General features: G+C 40.5%; 1 protein-coding gene across 1 annotated transcript; it reads left to right on the forward strand.

Moving 5' to 3' along the window:
- The first annotated feature begins 13 nt into the window (after positions 1-13).
- Positions 14-11,875, forward strand: FAM199X (family with sequence similarity 199, X-linked). The gene is made up of 6 exons (XM_034064217.1): positions 14-297; positions 3,594-3,813; positions 5,550-5,699; positions 6,039-6,200; positions 6,805-7,065; positions 7,551-11,875. The coding sequence occupies exons 1-6, from the start codon at positions 110-112 to the stop codon at positions 7,719-7,721; spliced, it is 1,152 nt and encodes a 383-aa protein (XP_033920108.1). The 5' UTR covers positions 14-109; the 3' UTR covers positions 7,722-11,875.
- The last annotated feature ends 6,949 nt before the right edge of the window (positions 11,876-18,824 follow it).

Below are 18,824 nucleotides of genomic sequence, written 5' to 3' on the forward strand. Positions count from 1 at the left end.
GGTACATCCTGAGACCGGCCGGTGATGGCGGAGCGGCGGCTGCGACCGTAAGGCGATCTCCTTCCCCGCCCCTGCTGGGCCTCGCTGCTGCTCTTCCGTTCCCGTCGACATGACCGAGGAACCGTACGAGAAGTTCCTGGCCCCCGAGGAGCCGTGCCCGCTGCTCTCGCACCAGCACACGCCACGGGGCGGCAGTTTGAGCCTGAGCGAGGAGGGATGCCTGGACGTGAGCGACTTCGGCTGCCAGCTCTCGTCTTGTCACCGCACCGACCCGCTGCACCGCTTCCACTCCAACAGGTCCGTCCGCCTCTCCGCGGGGTTCTCCGGTCGCTGCCTGTCCGGTGGGCCGAGGCGGCAGGGCCTCCGCGGCTCGGGAGTAGCGAGGGGCCCGAGGCGGGCGGAGCCGGGGCTGCCCCGCAGCAGGGCCGTGCTTCCCTCCCCGTTTTGCTACCAGCACGGCGCGACCGGGCTGCGGTTGCTGCTGGTAGCCGCTCGCTGGCCCCTGCCTGGGTTACGGTTGCCTTTGGCAGGGTACAGGTGGGCTCAGCCTGCGTTCGGCTGACAGCGTTAGAATGTTAGTGTGAGCTTGGTCGGTTTTTAAGGTATGTTTATTCCTTTCTGAATTCCTTGAAACGCCGTTTTGAACACTGTAGGACAGGGAACTGAAGAGTGGTGTGCTTATAGTAATTAAAAGCAGGCCTTGCGTGGACACCAAGCAAGCCTGGAGAGGTTCAGAATGAATCAGGCAGCTCTGTGGCTGCACCGATTCCTGCAGAAACATTTCCATCCCATGCTGCTAATTAAGGGCCTGTAATTTGTAGAAGAGGTCTGTTCTGAAAATGCAAACTCAGCTCTACAAAGGAATTACAGTTGTGTCTCTCAAGTCAAACCCACAGTCCTATCTACCTAAGAGCCTCATTCTGCTACTGTTTATGCATGGTATTAAGCTTGAATATAGCAACAGCTTATTTGTGAGAAGAGTTTGTGACTTTTTCTCTTGAACATACTTGTGGGATAGTTTTAGTTCCTGTTCCAGAGTTGCAAAATAGTTTTACTAGTTACTAGGGTTTCTATTACAGCATTATGAAGAGTGGATGATAAGATAATCTTCCAATTGAATTTGTGTGAACTAATGGAAATTATGTTTTAAAAGTGTCATTCACAAGGGCAGGCTCTTAATTACAGACTCTTAAATGATTCACTGTGAAGAGCCTTGATGAAATATGAAGCATTTTCATTATCTGGTTCTTATAGAGACTCAATTGTGACATGAACAGTAAGATGTATTCATAGCATATCTGTAAGATAAGTGTGTGATATTCAACAGTTTTGCCTTTATTTAGTACATTTCTCTTTGCATTGTCACTTCGTGAGCGTGTTACTCTGGCTTGCTCATTTTACAAACCTAGGTTTGGACATATTGAGTGTGTATTTCTTTTCTTGGGGGCAAGGACATGCACTGTCTTGCACTGATTGAGCCATTGTGGATGCACAGTTCAGTCCATAGTGTTCATGTAAGGCTTTCTATTTAAGTTATGAGTAATTTTAATGTAGTTCCTACGTCTTGCTAATCCTGCTTACCCCAGCAGGTACAGCATCCCCAGGTTATGAGAAGGCAGAGGCTGACTGCCTGTACCTGCAGTGATACTGCCAACCTGGCATGTCTGTGTATAGCTTGTTTGTGGTATAACAGCTGCACCTCATCCTCTGTTTTGATTGGTCTGGAAACTTTGTCCACTCTGGTTTTCCTTTCATCAATAGTTCATGGATAGTGAAGTTCAGAAGTGTGCTGTGTCACCACATTCATGTTCTGCTCTGTATCTCTCTATGTACTCTGTATTGATTGCCCTGCTCACTATAAAGTCTGTACCAGTAAAAAATCGCACATGAGTAAGGGGTGCAGAAAAGGGAGGACAAGATCTCATGAATCTGCCAAAGTTTTGAAATGCCTTTAGCACTGGATAAATTCAGTGCTGGCCAAAGAGGTGTGGGAGTGAGACCATCACAAACATATTTAGCCATCCTGGTATGCAGCTTAAATGGCAGTGGGAACCAGCCTTTCTGGGTGATGGCATCGCTCAGCTTTTGCTGTTGGATAGAGGAATGTTTTTCTAGTGACCCAGGCTGAAGTGGAAAGGCTGATGGGACAGGAGTTTGTGGCATGGATTTGAAAAGGGCTTCTAAAATCCACAAATTGTTGTGGCCATGTGGCAGTGGTGTGCTGACTCACAGTTGTCTCGACCTATTTTTCACCAATGTGTAAAACCAGATATGGAGACTGATTTCATGAGCTTGCTAAATTCTGGCTTACTCTCATTAGACTGAAAAAAACTGTAAAGTTTGAGTCTTAGGTATATCTGTAATGAATTTCCTTATTAAGTCTTATTTTTGGGGGGAGATTATCAGCCTAGATTTCCCTTTTGACTCTTACTTATCCTGAAGTCCAGTTGATTCGCCTCTTAGTTTTGCTTGTTTCAGTTTGCACGCAAGTTTAAGTATCCCAGTATATGTGAAATTATATTTTAAGTTCAGCGTATTTAAAAAACAACCACAACAAAACCAAGAAAGACAATGTACACACTACAGGAGTCATGGCTCTGGTGTGGAAACTGTTAATATACTAAAATAAAAGTGTAATTATAGAACCATAGAGGAGTTAGGGTTGGGAAGGACCCTAAGATCATCCAGTTCCAACCCTCCTGCCATGGGCAGGGACACCTCACACTAAACCATGACATGCAAAGCTTCATCCAACCTGGCTTTGAACACCACCAGGAATGGAGGATTCACAACCCCCCTGGGCAACCCATCCCAGTGCCTCAGCATCCTAACAGTAAAGAATTTCTTCCTTATATCCAATCTAAACCTCTGCTGTTTAAGTTCCAACCCATTACCCCTTGTCCTATCACTACAGTCCCTAATGAACAGTCCCTCCCCAGCATCCCTGTAGGCCCCCTTCAGATACTGGAAGGCTGCTATGAGGTCTCCATGCAGCCTTCTCCAGGCTGAACAGCCCCAACTTTCTCAGCCTGTCTTCATATGAGAGGTGCTCCAGTCCCCTGATCATCCTCGTGGCCTCCTCTGGACTTGTTCCAACAGTTCCATGTCCTTTTTATGTTGAGGACACCAGAACTGCACACAAGACTCCAAGTGAGGTCTCTTGAGAGCAGAGTAGAGGGGCAGGATCACCTCCTTTGACCTGCTGGTCACACTTCTTTTGATGCAGCCCAGGATACGGTTGGCTCATGTTCATTTTCTCATCGACCAACACCTCCAAGTCCTTCTCTGCGGGGCTGCTCTGAATTTCTTCTTTGCCCAACCTGTAGCTGTGCCTGGGATTGCTCTGACCCAGATGTAATTCTGTTAACAGTATATGGAATTTTGTTTTACCATTTTTAATGTTGAATTCCCTTTGGTGTTGATTATGGACCTTTAAAAATACTTGAAAATAGAATGCTTTACGTAATTATAACACTGGAATAAAATCAATGTATAAGGTTACTGACAAGCAAAGTGGAGATGGTTTTATGAGGCTTAGAAGACTTTCCCAGGTCACATGATACTGATAGTTTGCTCCTTTCTCTGTTTTGCAGGTGGAACTTGACATCGTGTGGAACCAGCGTAGCCAGCTCAGAGTGCAGTGAGGAGCTGTTCTCATCAGTTTCCGTTGGGGATCAGGATGACTGTTACTCTCTCTTGGATGACCAGGAGTTCACCTCTTTTGATTTGTTCCCTGAGGGTAGTGTCTGCAGTGATGTCTCTTCTTCTATCAGCACATACTGGGATTGGTCAGACAGTGAGTTTGAGTGGCAGGTAAACTACTTCCACTGTAAATGTGAAATTCTGTATAGGCTGTTAAATGCTGGTTTAGCTTTTATTGAAAAGTCCTCAGCACTTGTTTTTGGGTAACTACTGAACATAAGAGCAGATTGCTGAGTCTTCAGTGATAAAGAAAATGCTTTGCTCCATTTTGTTCCAGTGTTCTTGAATTAGAGGGAGAGACTGAAAGTCAGCTCTTCAAAGAGGGGTGCTTATATATTACGGTAGTTTGGTCTTGAGGACCAGCATGTGTCTTACAGTCACGAACTTAAATCCTTTGTACTGAGGATCTGCCCTGATATTGGAATCTGCCTGTAGATGTCTGCTTCCAGTGGTTTGGTCATATTAAATCTTTCTTTGGAATGGAGCTGACATCTAGACAAAGTGTAGAAGCTTCTGCCATAGCCTGTTCCCATCTTTTTTTTTTCTCTCCTGTACAAAGAGTATTGAGCTTACTTTGTCTCACCAGGATGGACAAAGCATAAAGCTGAATCACATCCTCCTTTTTCCTAGTCAGTATTGGATTCAGCTGTGGTGAGGTATCTCTAGTTTGTGGTAGTTGTCTTTGTTCAACAGCTTTTTCAATTGTGATATGCAAATTGGTTTATATATTATAGACTTGAATTGCCTTTTTATATTATGGACTTATATCAACTGTGAGCATATACATAGCTTTGAAATAGGAAACTGAGGAATGCTTTTAAGTTTTGTCAGGAAGCTTTGGCAAAGCGTGGACAGAGTCTGCAAAAGACCAATGTAAGGACTGAAAGAAAGTACTGATTTTGAGAAAGTGCTAATCCTGTTCCAGAAGATGCAGATGAACTCAAGACAGCATGGACTGAGATTAGCTCTGAATTTATTACTGGTTTTAGTCTGACTGCCAGTATCTGTGTATGTTGTGTCACAGAACTCACAAGTGCATTTGTATGTTACAGCCTGTGGGAACAGCTTGGATTGAATCCCAAAGACTCAGAGCTTCACTGAGCTGTGAAATGCTGTTTTGAAAAGAAGCAGTTTCCCATACCTCAGTTAGCTGACAGCATCCTTGATTAGTAACTACCTTTTCTCATTTGTTTTTAAAACAAGCCGTTCTTAAGAGCCATTTGACTTGACTGGACTTGCAGAATTTGGGGAAGACGCTTTGTAGCTCTGGTGTTATCTGACAGAATCTTAGCATGACTAGTCCAGCTGTCACTTAAACTGGAAGTACTTTCAGAAATTACATCAGGTGTATAAATGAAGCTACATTTCTGCAGTTGCTTTCAGGAAAATGAAAGTGATTTTAATTGAATTGTCTTGTGTAATTATGGGGTGTGGTTATAAAGTACAAATCTACTTTAAAATGATCTTCCTTAAACTAGAACTTCCTTTATGCTTTAAAATGGGAGGTTTGAGATTTAGGTTTGGGTTGGACAGTGCACAATTGACACCAATGGAGAAGGGAAACAGTTGAAATGCCATATCATTCTGCTGTTCTCTTAAATCCAATGTGTTTAAAAAGAAGATTGGTAAGTAGAGAATAGTGTGAATTGAGTTTGCTGTAATTGCTGTTTGGTGGAAGATTCAAAGGAATACTACAGGGTTAGGAGTAATTACTAAGTTAGAGTCTATGGATAGCGTTTCTTTGCTAATCTGACGGTGTGTTTTGAGTTGTTAATAGTGGCAGAATGACTTCAAATCTGCCTACTGTATTCTAAGGCTTTGTTCTTCTTTCTCTTGCATATCACAAGTTGCCTGGCAGCGACATTACAAGTGGGAGTGATGTACTTTCTGATGTTATACCTAGTATTCCAAGCTCTCCTTGTCTGCTTCCGAAAAAGAAAAACAAGCATAGGAATCTTGATGAACTTCCATGGAGTGCAATGACAAATGATGAGCAGGTGAAACTGACTTTTTTTCCTATGTGAAAACAGTAATATACAGAAGAACTTTCAATTAGTGCCACATCTTAAAAGACATACCGATTGCTTCAGTGTAAATGTAGACCTGTGCAATACAGCTTGATTCTTAAAACTAAATCTTCTTGTCTTTTGCATCTGTAATAGGCAGCTTAATGGGCATTTGAGCTTTCACCATGAGTTTTTTAGGCTACTCAATGAGGCTAGACCGGTAGGAAATGCAGTATTTGAGCCCATTTTATTCTGTTGCTCCTCTTGTTTTTCTGACACTCATTTAGAATCAATAATGCTTAAAATGACATGTCTTTCTTTGGGTCCTAGGTTGAATATATTGAATATTTGAGTCGTAAAGTCAGTACAGAGATGGGCCTTCGAGAGCAACTTGACATTATTAAAATTATTGATCCGACTGCTCAGATCTCACCTACAGATAGTGAATTCATTATTGAATTGAACTGTCTCACTGATGAGAAACTGAAACAGGTGAGTTAAGGTTTGTACATTTGACTTTGGGGTTCCAGCATCTGAGAGTATTGCAAAATCTCTTACAGAGTTGTGATCAGTTTTTATACATAAGCGTTATATAAGGAGATAAACCAGAGCACAGTATTGCCAATGAGAGAAAGCAGAGTTCAAAAGCATATTTTATGTATTAAATCTTATATGAAAGACTGTGGTTATATATTCTCAATGCATGTTAAGCCTCTGCTGGCATGTGTGACTGTCAGCTGGTAGAGGAACTTCATTTGCTCACTGAAGATAAGGTAACATTTCAAACTTCAAAGGACTGGAATTTGCTGGGGAGCTCTCAGTAGAAAGCTTGGGGGCAGGAGAAGGAAAGAAACTCCATATCATTTTACTTGGTTTTCTTCCTTCCCTAATGAAGTTAATATTAACTTAGTGCTTAGTTAAGTTCTCTTGATGACTGCCAGATGGAATTTAAGCAGACACAGCAAAATGTGGCAAAACTGGACTGATGTAATAAATATATCGTTATTAACAGGTAAATCGTGTTTTTTCCATGAAAAGGAGTATCTTGGTCCGGTATGTATCAGGCTTTAGTAATTCTGCTTTCTCTGTTCTAAAGGTGAGAAACTATATCAAGGAACACGGACCTCGTCAGCGGCCTTCAAGGGAAAGCTGGAAAAGGAGTAGCTACAGTTGTGCAAGTACCAGTGGTGTGAGCGGCACCAGTGCCAGCAGCAGCAGTGCCAGCATGGTCAGCTCAGCAAGCAGCAGTGGTTCAAGTGTTGCTAACTCTGCTTCCAACTCGAGTGCCAACATGAGTCGAGCACACAGTGATAGTAATTTGTCCACAAGTGCTGCGGAAAGAATCCGGGATTCCAAAGTAAAGTTTCTAATTTTGTGCATGTGTATTAACCTAACTTGTTAGAGTTGCTTGCATGATCTTAGTGAGGATATTTGTCCTGGAGGAGCATGGTTAGTAACTGAGGATCTGCTGAAGTGATCTTGCTAAACCAGTGCTGACTCTTTGCTCTGATATGACCATAAGGAATTTAAACTTGTGCTCTTACTCTCACTTGAAAGTGAAAGCCTGATGTTTTTATGTAGTAGATTTTTTCATTACTTTTGTTTTGAATAAGGTGAGTGGAGGCTTCTGTATCTTACTTCATTCTTTGAATGTGGAGGTCTCGATACATTAATGTTAGATATAATTTTGGATGAATGCTTGCACCACCTCTGAGAATTCATTTTAGTTGTTTTTCAGAACAGATGTTATTTTAAAGGTTAATGTATATTTGCCAGCTTTAAAGGTGGTTTTCAATCTACATAATAAAACCTTATTTTTATTCCTCTTCTGTGTTTTGACAGAAACGTTCCAAGCAACGGAAGCTACAGCAAAAGGCCTTACGCAAGAGACAGCTGAAAGAACAAAGACAAGCTCGTAAGGAAAGACTGAGTGGATTATTTCTTAATGAAGAAGTGCTCTCTTTAAAAGTGACTGAGGAGGACCATGAAGGAGATGTGGATGTTTTAATGTGACGGGGGTGAATTTATCAGTGTTCTTTCTAAGCCTTAAATGTATTATCCTTATTGTTTACATGCATTTCTTGACCAAATTTTGCTTAGTGTTAACAGTATAAACCAGATCTTTTCTGAAATGTCACTTTGCTAAGAAGGTCTGGGTATTGAGTAACCTTTTGAGACTAATTTTGCAAGAAAGATCTCAGAAACTTAACTGTCTTCTGAAAAGCTGCTGAATAGACACGACTTTAAGGAAATTTGAACTTGGCAAATGTGCTAATTTACTCACAAGACATAAGTCTGGGGGTTCTTTTGAATGACACTAAATATGCATTACTATGCTTCAGCTTTTTGGTTTTGGCTTGGTTTCTTTTTTCTTTCAACTTAGGGTTAATACTGCACTTGGCTTGTTCTCTATTCCTTTCCCATTATTAGGAAGTTTGTTTAGCATCCTAGGAAAAAGTCTTTAGTTCTAATGGGCTTTCTTTGGTCTTACTCCTGGATCATACAAAATCAAAGTACTGTGATGAAGGCTTTTCTAGAAGTTATGATTTAACTAAAACTACACAGAAAACAAGAAGCAGGACTTCTGGTGCAGGGAATCTGTAACACAATACCTGACAATGTAGTTCTTTAGGAAGCAATTAAAAGTAAAAAACCCCAAACGTGCAAGCTTAGTCTTCAGAAAGTTATTTTGCTGCTCAGTATCTTGTGAGTATGATTGTTACTGGTTGTTGACCAGTCCATCCTTAGTATTTTAAAGGTTAATGTAGATTTGCTATAACATAGATTTGCCATCTATGAAAAGATTCAAATTAGAAACACCTTTTTGCAATGAAAGTACATTAATCTGCAGTTAAGTTGTCTAGGACACTACTTACATTAGTTAAAGATGCAGCTGGAAACAGAAGTGCAAACGCATGGCACACAACTCTGGTGGCAGCTGTGTTTTTTACTTGTGTGTTTAGCTGAGGATGTGTCTTCTCTGTGGGTTGTTACACCATTGCATGTTACAGAATTCTCCTTTTGTTGTCTGCTTTTGGAATTTCTCTTGCTAAGAACATGAGGTAAAATTATGGCTTTCAGGTAGGGAGGTGGAATAGTTTTAACCTGTTTCCTAATAGTGACAATCTGCAAGGGGACTTTTGTCTTTATTTTGGAGCTACTTGTTAGAGAACTTCATCTCCCCACAGCTGATATAAAAGTGATACTTTGAAATTTCAATGTGAAACTTAAAAGATTATAAAATAATTTTCTATTTCTGAGTTTAGGAGGTAATTTTGCATTATCTTGATGTTTCATTACTTTAATTTTGCTCTTCTAAATTCAGGAGTTTGGCAGTTTAGTGTAGTCACAGGTACCTGTAATTGCAGGATATAGGACTGCTTGCATTCATTCTGCATGTCCTGCACAGACCTATTAGCCCTGACAGCTGAATTAGTGTTTTCCTTTCAGAAGTGGCATTCTTTGTATCCTCAGAATAAACTGATGAGTAAAATACTGAACAATGGCCTCTGAAAGGGCTTCAATAAGAAGTAAATGAAGTTCATAGTTAAACTCATGTGAACTTAGTCACTCGTACTGCTGCTAGACGCAGGTGCCCAGCCTTGGCCACTGACTGGTTGAAGCCACGTAGTGTCATTTCTAAACTCGTTAGCTACCCTGTATGACCAATTACCTGTTCATTAACTAGAAGTAACTCTGTCAGTATTCGTTTGTAGAGCTTAATTGCAGTATAAGCAAACTATAGCTGGTTGATGCCTCCCTTCCTCCTGTAGGAACAGTACCAGAAACTTCTTAACAGTATGCAAGTTACTGAGAATCCAGATTGACTTAAATCTGGAGCTTCTGTTAAATATTTGGGTGGAAGAAAAAAATGAATTGCTGTCAATTCAGTTAATTTTGGGGTGAAGCTGTTGAATTCTTGCAATTTACCATGGCTGTAATGGATGAAATCATAATGGATGAAATCATCACGGAATATTTCACTATATATACACAGTTCAGGACAACCCTTATTTTCTGCAGTGACTTTGAAATGTGATTTTTCTTTTTCCCTGAAGAAAAGTGCACATTTAGTACAGTAGAAAATTGAGTCTCTGAAATGAATTGTAAGAAAGGTGTGATATCTCAGGGTGGTGGGGCATGAAACTGTGTAACTTTATTCTGTTTCAGCAGCTCTTCAGAGTTTAAAGTCTTTGCTGAGAGAAGACCCCTTCATTTTGCTGAGGGTCTTTTTGGGCACCTGTCTACTAGATTCCAGAGATCATAAAATGAGGGAGGATAGTATCTCCAGCTTTATCTTGGTGTGATCATAAATTAATCCAAGTGATTAGATGGCTTCATTAGATGCTACATGGAATGGAAAAGTCATGGCTGTGCCAGTAGCTGATTGCTTTATATCATCTTCAGTTGGATATATAGTCACTTGTGTGACAGTTAAAACTGTAGAAGAAAATGGATTTCCAGGGGTTCCATGGTTATAATTTATGTTCTGATGAGAATGCAGAGTAACATCTTGCTTACCTAAATGTTGTCTTTGCCAAATACAGAACTGGGCCTGAAGTAGCTGTGGGATTCAAGAGTTCCTGCATACTTCTACATGTTTGGGTTCTTTTCCTTTTCTCAAAAAAACTGATCTTGCTGATTCAAGCATTGTTGATTTTGGCTATTGGTTTGTCTTATAGCATGTTACCTACACGTTACTGGGTTCAGATAGATAAAGAAGAGTAACAGGCTGCTAAAATCATGCATTCTTATCAGTGTTTTTTTTCAAAATAGAATCAAATCTCTACTTTTCATTCATAGATAAACAATGCCAAGTTTAAAAGCAAAGTAAGAGACAAACAGGAAAAAACTCATACTTGTATGGCTTCATGGTACTGAAGCTGTGTATCCAGGTACTTTGTACCCACTGTCATGTGAATGTAATCAATTTGCTCTCTGTAATGTTAACAGTTTGCTTCCATGGTAACTTTTCTCTAAAAAGGCTTAGAAGGAGCACTGACAGTCTGATTGCAATAGGACTGTAAACAATAGAGAACATCCTTTTCTTATTTTAAATATGAGGAAGAAAGCTAGCTGCCTGACAAAGCTAATTTGTGTGTATGTATCTAATGTCACCCTTTGTCTCTGTTAAGATAATATCTATTTTTCTTTATCTGGGAAACTGATTAAAAGATGGTTATAGTATGCTCAGTATGAGGTGCTTACTAAGAAGAGCAAGAAGAGTCTTTGCAAGACTTTCCTGGGCTTAACTTTCAGTTCTCATATTGTGATTTGAAACCTGTGAAGATCATTCTTTGGGGAAAAACCAAACTGACCTGCTTGAATTTACCATTTACATCAGAGTCCATCTACAATATAGAAACATATAAAAATGGCAGTATTGGCTGTTCATCTACACTGAATGGTCTGAAGCCATTTCTTCTAACACTCAGCTTTGAAATCAGTTGATGCATTGGTCTACAAATATTAATAAACCTGACTGTTTTGGGGGCTCTTGAAGTTCATTCTTATAATTCAGATTTTCATGGCAAATGTTGTTTGATTTATTGGTTTAATGTTCTTTAGCTTACTGATCTTGCAGTTCTTGGGCATAGAAAAGGCAAGTCTACATTCAATTTTCCACTTAAGGATTGCAAAGATAGTTTATTAATCTACCAAGGGCAGATCCTAGTAATATTCAAAGCTCATCTCTTTTGCCTGTTAACTCTGGTTAATCATTCTTGCATTCTGCCTCATCTGGATAACTTTAAAACACTTACAAATTACAAACAAGTTCTTCAGTTAATAAAGAAAAAGAGAACTGTAATGTTGAAGCTTCACTATAGTTCATAACCAAAGCAAAGGGAAGGTGGGGGTTCTGTTTTTTTTGGGGGGAGAGAGATAGGGCTATAGGTAAGGCTAGAGTATATGGTATGACTTCAATGGAGTCCCCTGCCAGGTTTTCTGCTAATTGTATTGCTAAATGCACTTTTGTATAGAAACCTGTCCTCTATACATTCTGTATGCAAAGTTTATAGAGATTTTTCTGAAGTTGTGAAGGAATTACTGAGAGCTGCAATGCTGGTGACTGATGCTGTTGACTTCAAGTTTTCATTGTCTTTGAAAATAGTTATGTGCATATTGGAGTACAAGTTGGAATTAAAATTGATGACATAGCAAAGATACTCTGATGAAAGTATGTGGCATCTTCTTCAGAGGAGGGGCATTCATATGTAGGGCTTGTATACTCTGCATTGTTCAGGCAGAAAGTACCAAGAACGTGGTACATGGTAGCTGTTCTTTGTGAAAGTAAACCAGTCCCTCCTTAATTAGTGCCCTTTTTTAGCCACGAAATCTGATCAGAATTGTTTCGTAGGAAAACAATGATCTGTTGTGAATGATACAACCCAAGATCTTGTACTGAAAGCTGTCTTCAGTTTTGATTTCTGTGCCAGAGGATTTTTTTATACATATGCTGTATTCCATATAGCTGTGGATGTAGGAAGTCTCATCACTTTTTTTGCCAGCAATAACTCTGGATCTTTTTCTGCTCTTGCCCTCAGTACCCATAGCCATCAACCCACCACCTAGCCTATCATGTTTTAAAATCCTTAATAGGACTTACAAGCTGCCATCTTACCACACTCTTACAGTTCATCGTGCAGGCACCCCTGTGTCACTGTGTGAGTCTTGATCCCCTTTGCTACAGCAGAAGCAGGTATGCCTGGGGATATGAGAAGTGATGTGCACCAACAGTTGCAGCAGCAGGGACACAGCAATGACTGGCTTTGCAGTCACCAGTGTCTGAGTAAGCTACCATGAGAACACTTGCCAATCTGTGTATTCTGTGTTGTCCCTGAACCAAGCTTATCTTCTGCAGTACTGAAGTTTCAGGTGTAATATAAAAATTCCTTATTACATTTGAATCCAGTAGAAAAGCCCCTGAAGACCTGAGCAGAGAATAGCTGGCATAAGGATGTGTTCGTCTGTGTTCAGAAAGCCTCCTCCATCATCTCGCAGAGCAAAACTGCCTGTTCATCCCAGCTTACAGATGTTGAGTCTCATCAAGCAGTTACAGAAGTCAAAGCTGCCCAATGGGTACCATTCCAGCCTGTTTCTGTAGCTACTGAGGGATGGAGAGGGACAGATCAGAGCAGGACACTGCATGTCACAGCAAGTATGTTCGAATGTCAGAGATCTTTAATTGTGGGACGTGCGACTGGGAGGCTGCAGAGCAACTGCAGAGGCCGTTGCTGTTGTGGTGCTTTGCCTTCTGAAACGAGGGGAACACAAAATCACAAAATGGAATATATAAACCTTCAGAATTAGTTTTAAGCAATCTTAAGTTCGATGGCTTTGTAAGAATAGCAATGGTAAACTACTGAGGTGCATGGTACATAGAAAAAAATACAGCTAGAGAACATACTGGCACAAGATAAATTGTTACAGTTGATGTAGTTTTAAGAAAAACAGTTTAGGAAGAACAGGACACAGGGATAAGGAGTATCTGGGAAGGGTAGGTGTCCAGGATGGGCTACAGTTGAACTAACTGATAAGTAGGAGGATAGGAGGATTATTATGTCTCTGCTGCTAATGAACCAATTAAACTGGTACAAGCATCTACTGCACGTGCTTCAAAGGCTGCCAGGAGTGATGAAGATTGTTGGAAGAAGTAAACGACCCTCAGAGACCACCACAATTCTGTACACATGCGGGGAACTTCCTGGAAAATAATGTAATCCGTACGTAGCCTCATGAATATGTATGTATGCCCAGGGACTATATGAGGATGGCTTGTGTAGCAATAGAGAGACTGCGTTAGGAGGAGCTATCCCCTGTGTCTCCAGGCGCCGCAATAAAGAATACCTGCTTGTCAGCTTGAAACCTTTGTTCCAAGTTTGTGGAATCACTTCAACATCCTGCTTGTGGGTTTTGATTTCACCCACAGGTGGGTGACAGTGCAGAGTGGTTTGCAGCAAAAGAAATGTAAATGTTGTCAAAGACATTGACCTGTTGTTTCTCATAAGGACTTATTGCTCCCTGGATAGCACTTACGAGCTGCAGGCAAGTTGATGCTTTCTGAGTCATGGTATCTGTGAGTTTGCTCTGCTTTGGGCATCTGAACTTCCCCAGGAAGTCTTGTTGCAGCAGTTTCATTACCAAAGTAATGGTTGCATGGATGACTTGTTACATACTCCTGGCAAACAGCTGCCTGTTTGTCAAGTGAGGCCATGTGGTTGCAACTAAACCCCACGTGTTACGGATCTTTTGCTATTCCTCCTTAAAAAATTATTCATTTATCTCTCCAGTGTGTCAAGTGAAAAAGTCTCATTTGATGGCAATTTAGTTTCAAGCTGATCCAGAATTTTCACACTGGCAAAACAAACATCCTTTACTAAACTGAGAGGGAAAGGTCATGGTATTCACCATTGATCTTGCCGTCCTCAGCAAGCCTCTTACTACTGGCCTGAGCTGTACACTTGATCCAAACATTTCCCAGTACATAGTTAAGTTTGGTTTCCTGAGATCCTTTGCATTTGCTCCTAAATATCCTCTGTCAAAACATTTTTTTTCCACATTTCTGATCCAAGACCCCTCATTTAATGATTTTTCATGTCTTGCTCTCAGCAGCATCACTGGTGTAAAAACTTGTTTCTCGTAATGTGGACCACAGTCCTGAGGCTTACGTGTGGTAATTCATCTTGGCTCTAGAGTCTGCCTAATGCTACTTCAGTTGCAGTACCTGTTGTATTGTTGCAAAGCTTCTCAAAGAAAGATTTATTGTAGCTGAAATTAGACTGTGACTCCCAGTTTGCTGTGATTTTAACGGAAGGTAAGTCACCCATATCTGCTGCCACTGGAGGGAGCACTGTAGTCATCTTACCTTTGAGACCACAGCTGCCAACGCTGCTTTGCTACAAACGCTTTCCTTTATTCTGTTCTGTTAAAAACAACATTAGGGGGATTTGCTTCTCCTCCTGCATGTGTCTGAAGGAGAGACAGCGCTGTTAGTTTTACAATAATAACATTTCCAATGACTAGGGGAAAAATCTGCTTTTTCTGTTTGTGGTGATTGTTGCCTGGTGCTGCTTACTGCAATTGAAGGGTGGAAGTGTATTCCTGTTTAGTGTTAACTTATGTGTGCGTGCTGCATTGCTGCTTTAAATTGACTGGTCTCTGTTTCAAATTCAGCCTTTCTCGATGTGGGCTGAGAATTTTGCAGTTAAAAATATTAGGTGACGATAGAAAACAAGCAGTTGACTTTTAATGCGCTCTCATAATGTAGATACCCAGGAGGCAGGAGAGAGATGATGGAGCTTGACTACCTTTATGTTTGTGAATAATAACTTCTGGACAGGGCTTTGGGGCTTTGGAGCAAAGGCAAATGCTGCTTCAGCAGGAGGTGTTCTGTAGTTAAATCTATTCCCCTCACACCCCCACTTATTTGACAATTCCTGCTCCGTTTAAAAGCTCACTAACACATAACAGCAGAGAGCATGTGAGGAGCTATCCCTGGAATCTCAAATTCATTCTTGGAAGTTAAGCTTTTAATGGTCCTGTGCAGAATTAGCAAGGCTTTGAGCACTGTGGTGGTGCAGATATACCAGTGTCTATAGTGTCTTTTCTATCACTGTGTCAGTAGCTGTCATAAAAACAAAAGGCATAAGGAAGTACCATTAGGGTACTTCCCATCACTATAGCATGGAAGTCTCATGACCCAGCAACCTTCATCTTCACAGCACACCTGTGTTCAGTGTTGGGAGAACTGATGTCGTTGGCTTGGTACTTGTATAATCGTGGACTTCATGAGCATATGCACTGTGTTTCTCCTGGTTGCTACAACATGGGCTCACAAGACAATGGGATGCTTCTAATTATATCGGTTAAATATTGCCATCTGGGTTTAATGAGCTTGAATATGCCAGTATATCATCAAAAGGTAAGTTGCCTTATGTCCAGCAGCAGCATGCTGCTTCTGCTGTAGAAGAGCTGAGGTGGCTCGGTGCTCACATGCACTTTCCCTCTTACAATGTGGACCTGAGCTGAAGGGTCATTACCTCTACCATGACAAGGGTGTAAAGTTTCTTGTGAATGTTTTGCTTATCCCCCTTATTGATGGTTTATAAGTAGGGAAAAATATAGAGCAAATGGTCTGAAAACTGCTATGCCAAGTTCAAAATAGCACTTCCATCACTGTGACAGATGCCTGCAACATGGCTCCTCTGAAGGTATGCTTCCTACTCAGGATCTCAAGGAGCAGATTCCTAAGTCATTCATTCTAGGATATCTCCCCTAAGGAAAGCATGTGCTGAAATAATCTGGAAAGGAGGGAGTGAAGTTTTAAATTATGATTGAAGAGTAAAAAGCTTCAAAATGTGACATATAAGCTGTTCATATCTGCTTACCTCTCTTGACTTGTTCTTGTCAGCTAGTTCCTGCCTATACCTCCTGAAAACAGTAAGTAGCAAGTGCAATATGGCAGTTTGTCATAGGGGTTGCTGAAAAGATATTTTTAATCCATCATAGACTTTCATAGTTATTTAGGTAATTCTCATTTCTTGGTATTTTTCCCATTCTTAGTTAAAAGGCAGTTGATTTAGTCCGTGGTTTTTTTGTTCTGTGTAGAAATAAACAGGCTTGTCACAGAGTTTTGTTCCACCTTCCATTGTGTGTAGTGGGAGCAAAGAAAGAGCTGAGACGGGTTCATTTTAAGACAGATCAGTTTTCATGTATGGACAAATGTTTTCCAATATAGTTTGGATCACTTTGTAGGTTTAATATATTTTTTCCCTGCTTAATATTTAAATAAGGTGAATTTGCTTATCAAATAGAAAGTATTCACAGTGTGTGTGTGACTTATAAATATGTCCCTCAACAAATCCATGCAGTTCCTCCTGAAACGATTTAGATCATAAAACTGTTTGTGGAAGCTACAAACGTTAGTCAACCAAAACCAAAGCAGTCTAACATCTTAGTACAAACCCATTTGTGGACTGATAAACCCATTTGCAGACTGATAAAATGAGTGTAATTTATGGTCTAGATACCTTATTGGCATATGTATTAAAGTTCTGGTATATGTCTATTTTTCTTAGAATTGCATTAGCTGTAATTTCTATGTAATGCTTCAATTCATTTATATATTTGCACAACAGACTATCAGATAAAAAAGTGCCAAAATGTGTATAAGGAGGTCATCACTTTAGCTTAATTGCACACAAATTTCCTGCAGACTCTGATGCTTAAGACCAATAACGAGACTGCTACAGCCAGAATAAACGCATTAGCCTATAAATTTAGAGCTTCTACCTGCTTTGCAAAGGGAGAATCATCTCTAAATGAGCCTAGTAACATTGATTTGTGATTAATCATTTTACTTAGTGACTCATCTATGATCACAGTACAACAAAAATGTCATGTTTGCTTAGTGGCATTAACTCCATTTATCTTCTCTGTATTCGGAGAATTGCCTTGTTGTCAATTGGGACTGGGAATACAGCTGAGCAGTGCTGCTGCTACCGGACTGATGGCAGTTCACCTGAAGCACAGGACAAACAGAAAAGGAGATGATTTTTCTTTGGGTAACCATTCCCTTCCTTGAAATTTAATTATTCTACTCGGTCAAACCAAACCATTTACAGTAATGGTCTTGTGTCTGCAAAACAGAACTAACTGAACCTTGAAAATCAGTGTTATTCTAGTTGCTTCTAGAAGACTTTTCTTTTAAGGCCATCTCTGCAGGTTCACAAGTACTCTACTTTTGTGACAATTTTACTTTACATTTTGCAGAGTAAACCCAACCCTTGCTCATTACTGGAATGCTTGGCTTTGTAGTTAGCAGTGCGTATCTAGTTGGATGCCATCAGAATGGCTCTCTAAAAATGCACTGCTAAAGTGTGGTTATGGAAAGTGATACTCATTGTCTATAAGGAAACTTTATTTATGTTAAGCAAGAGTAAACCCTTGCAGCACCTCCTCCCCCAAGAGAGGAAAAGTCTAAAAGGAACTACACTGTTCTTTGCAAAGACTTGTGTTGCTCCAGAGCAGGAATCAACGTGTTAGGATTGGTTTTTTATAGCATCCCTTATTCAGCAGTGTTGTCATGGTGAGGATCTGCCTCCTTGGTCCAGACAATGGAGCACTAGGTCTGGAAAGGAGATGCCTAATATTTGCTGGCTCATGTCTTGTTCTTTTGCTCTGTCTCACTGCAGTGTGCTTTGTTGTTCTTCATCTTTGCTATTCAGCTGTTGTGTTGAAAGTGAAGCTTCTTTCTTCAGACTTCTCCCTGCTTCACCCAGCATTGCAGCACCACAACCTTAGCCACGCATCTGCTTGTTACCAATAGTAAAGACTGAAGGTGAGCTGTAGTTGTACCGTGGTTCAGAATGATAGAAATAGCCCCCGGTGAGCATGCCTGGGGAAGGATGGAAGTATTAAGAACATGAAACATTACAAAGGTTTCCCAATGAAACAAAACTCAGACTGAGAGGATTACTGCTGTAATAACCAGATATTGTATTTTGTGACAGAAGTCCAAAAAGGCTTCACTGGGGTAAATATGCACTGATCAGATAGTACTGATGATTATTCCAATATTGGGGAAATATCTGTATAGTGTTTAATAAAGGTGATTTTGTGCCATGGAGGAGAGCAGGCGGAAGGCACAGTATAAGTAATGTTTTCCAGCATGCAGGAAATACCAAAATGAAACAACAGGCTGCATAATGTAGGGCAGTACTGCAAAGAAAGGTTAGTTACTCACTAGACAAAGACTGTTGATTTTGTTCAGGACTAGAGAGACATCCTTAGCAAAACAAAACCTGGTGTATGCAAAGCAAGCCACCTTTGCAACTGGTTGTTAAACACTGCTCTTGCTAGATGCTGCCTTATCCAAAATGGTATTTTTGCTGATCTTTGCATATACTGAGGTGATAAAAGGATTCATATTGAGTATCAGATCTGAGAAAGAAAAACATACCCAACCTTGGGGAAAACTTTGGTTTAGGGAGGAATATGTGCAACCAGAAGGTTTCTTGAGGATAAAGAGTTCACACCTGCCCTGTGTTGCCTCTCAGTGTCTAAAAGGTCTGAGTTAGATTTCTGCACCAGCAAATTACCTTTAAAACATTATTA

The sequence above is a fragment of the Melopsittacus undulatus genome, chromosome 6 (genome assembly GCF_012275295.1).
Source record: "Melopsittacus undulatus isolate bMelUnd1 chromosome 6, bMelUnd1.mat.Z, whole genome shotgun sequence".
NCBI lineage: Eukaryota > Metazoa > Chordata > Aves > Psittaciformes > Psittaculidae > Melopsittacus > Melopsittacus undulatus.

Coding starts and splice junctions, on each gene's coding strand:
- FAM199X (XM_034064217.1), top strand. CDS start 110: ATGACCGAGGAACCGTACGAGAAGTTCCTGGCCCCCGAGGAGCCGTGC. Junction 298..3,593: donor CACCGCTTCCACTCCAACAG/GTCCGTCCGCCT, acceptor TCTGTTTTGCAG/GTGGAACTTGACATCGTGTG. Junction 3,814..5,549: donor ACAGTGAGTTTGAGTGGCAG/GTAAACTACTTC, acceptor GCATATCACAAG/TTGCCTGGCAGCGACATTAC.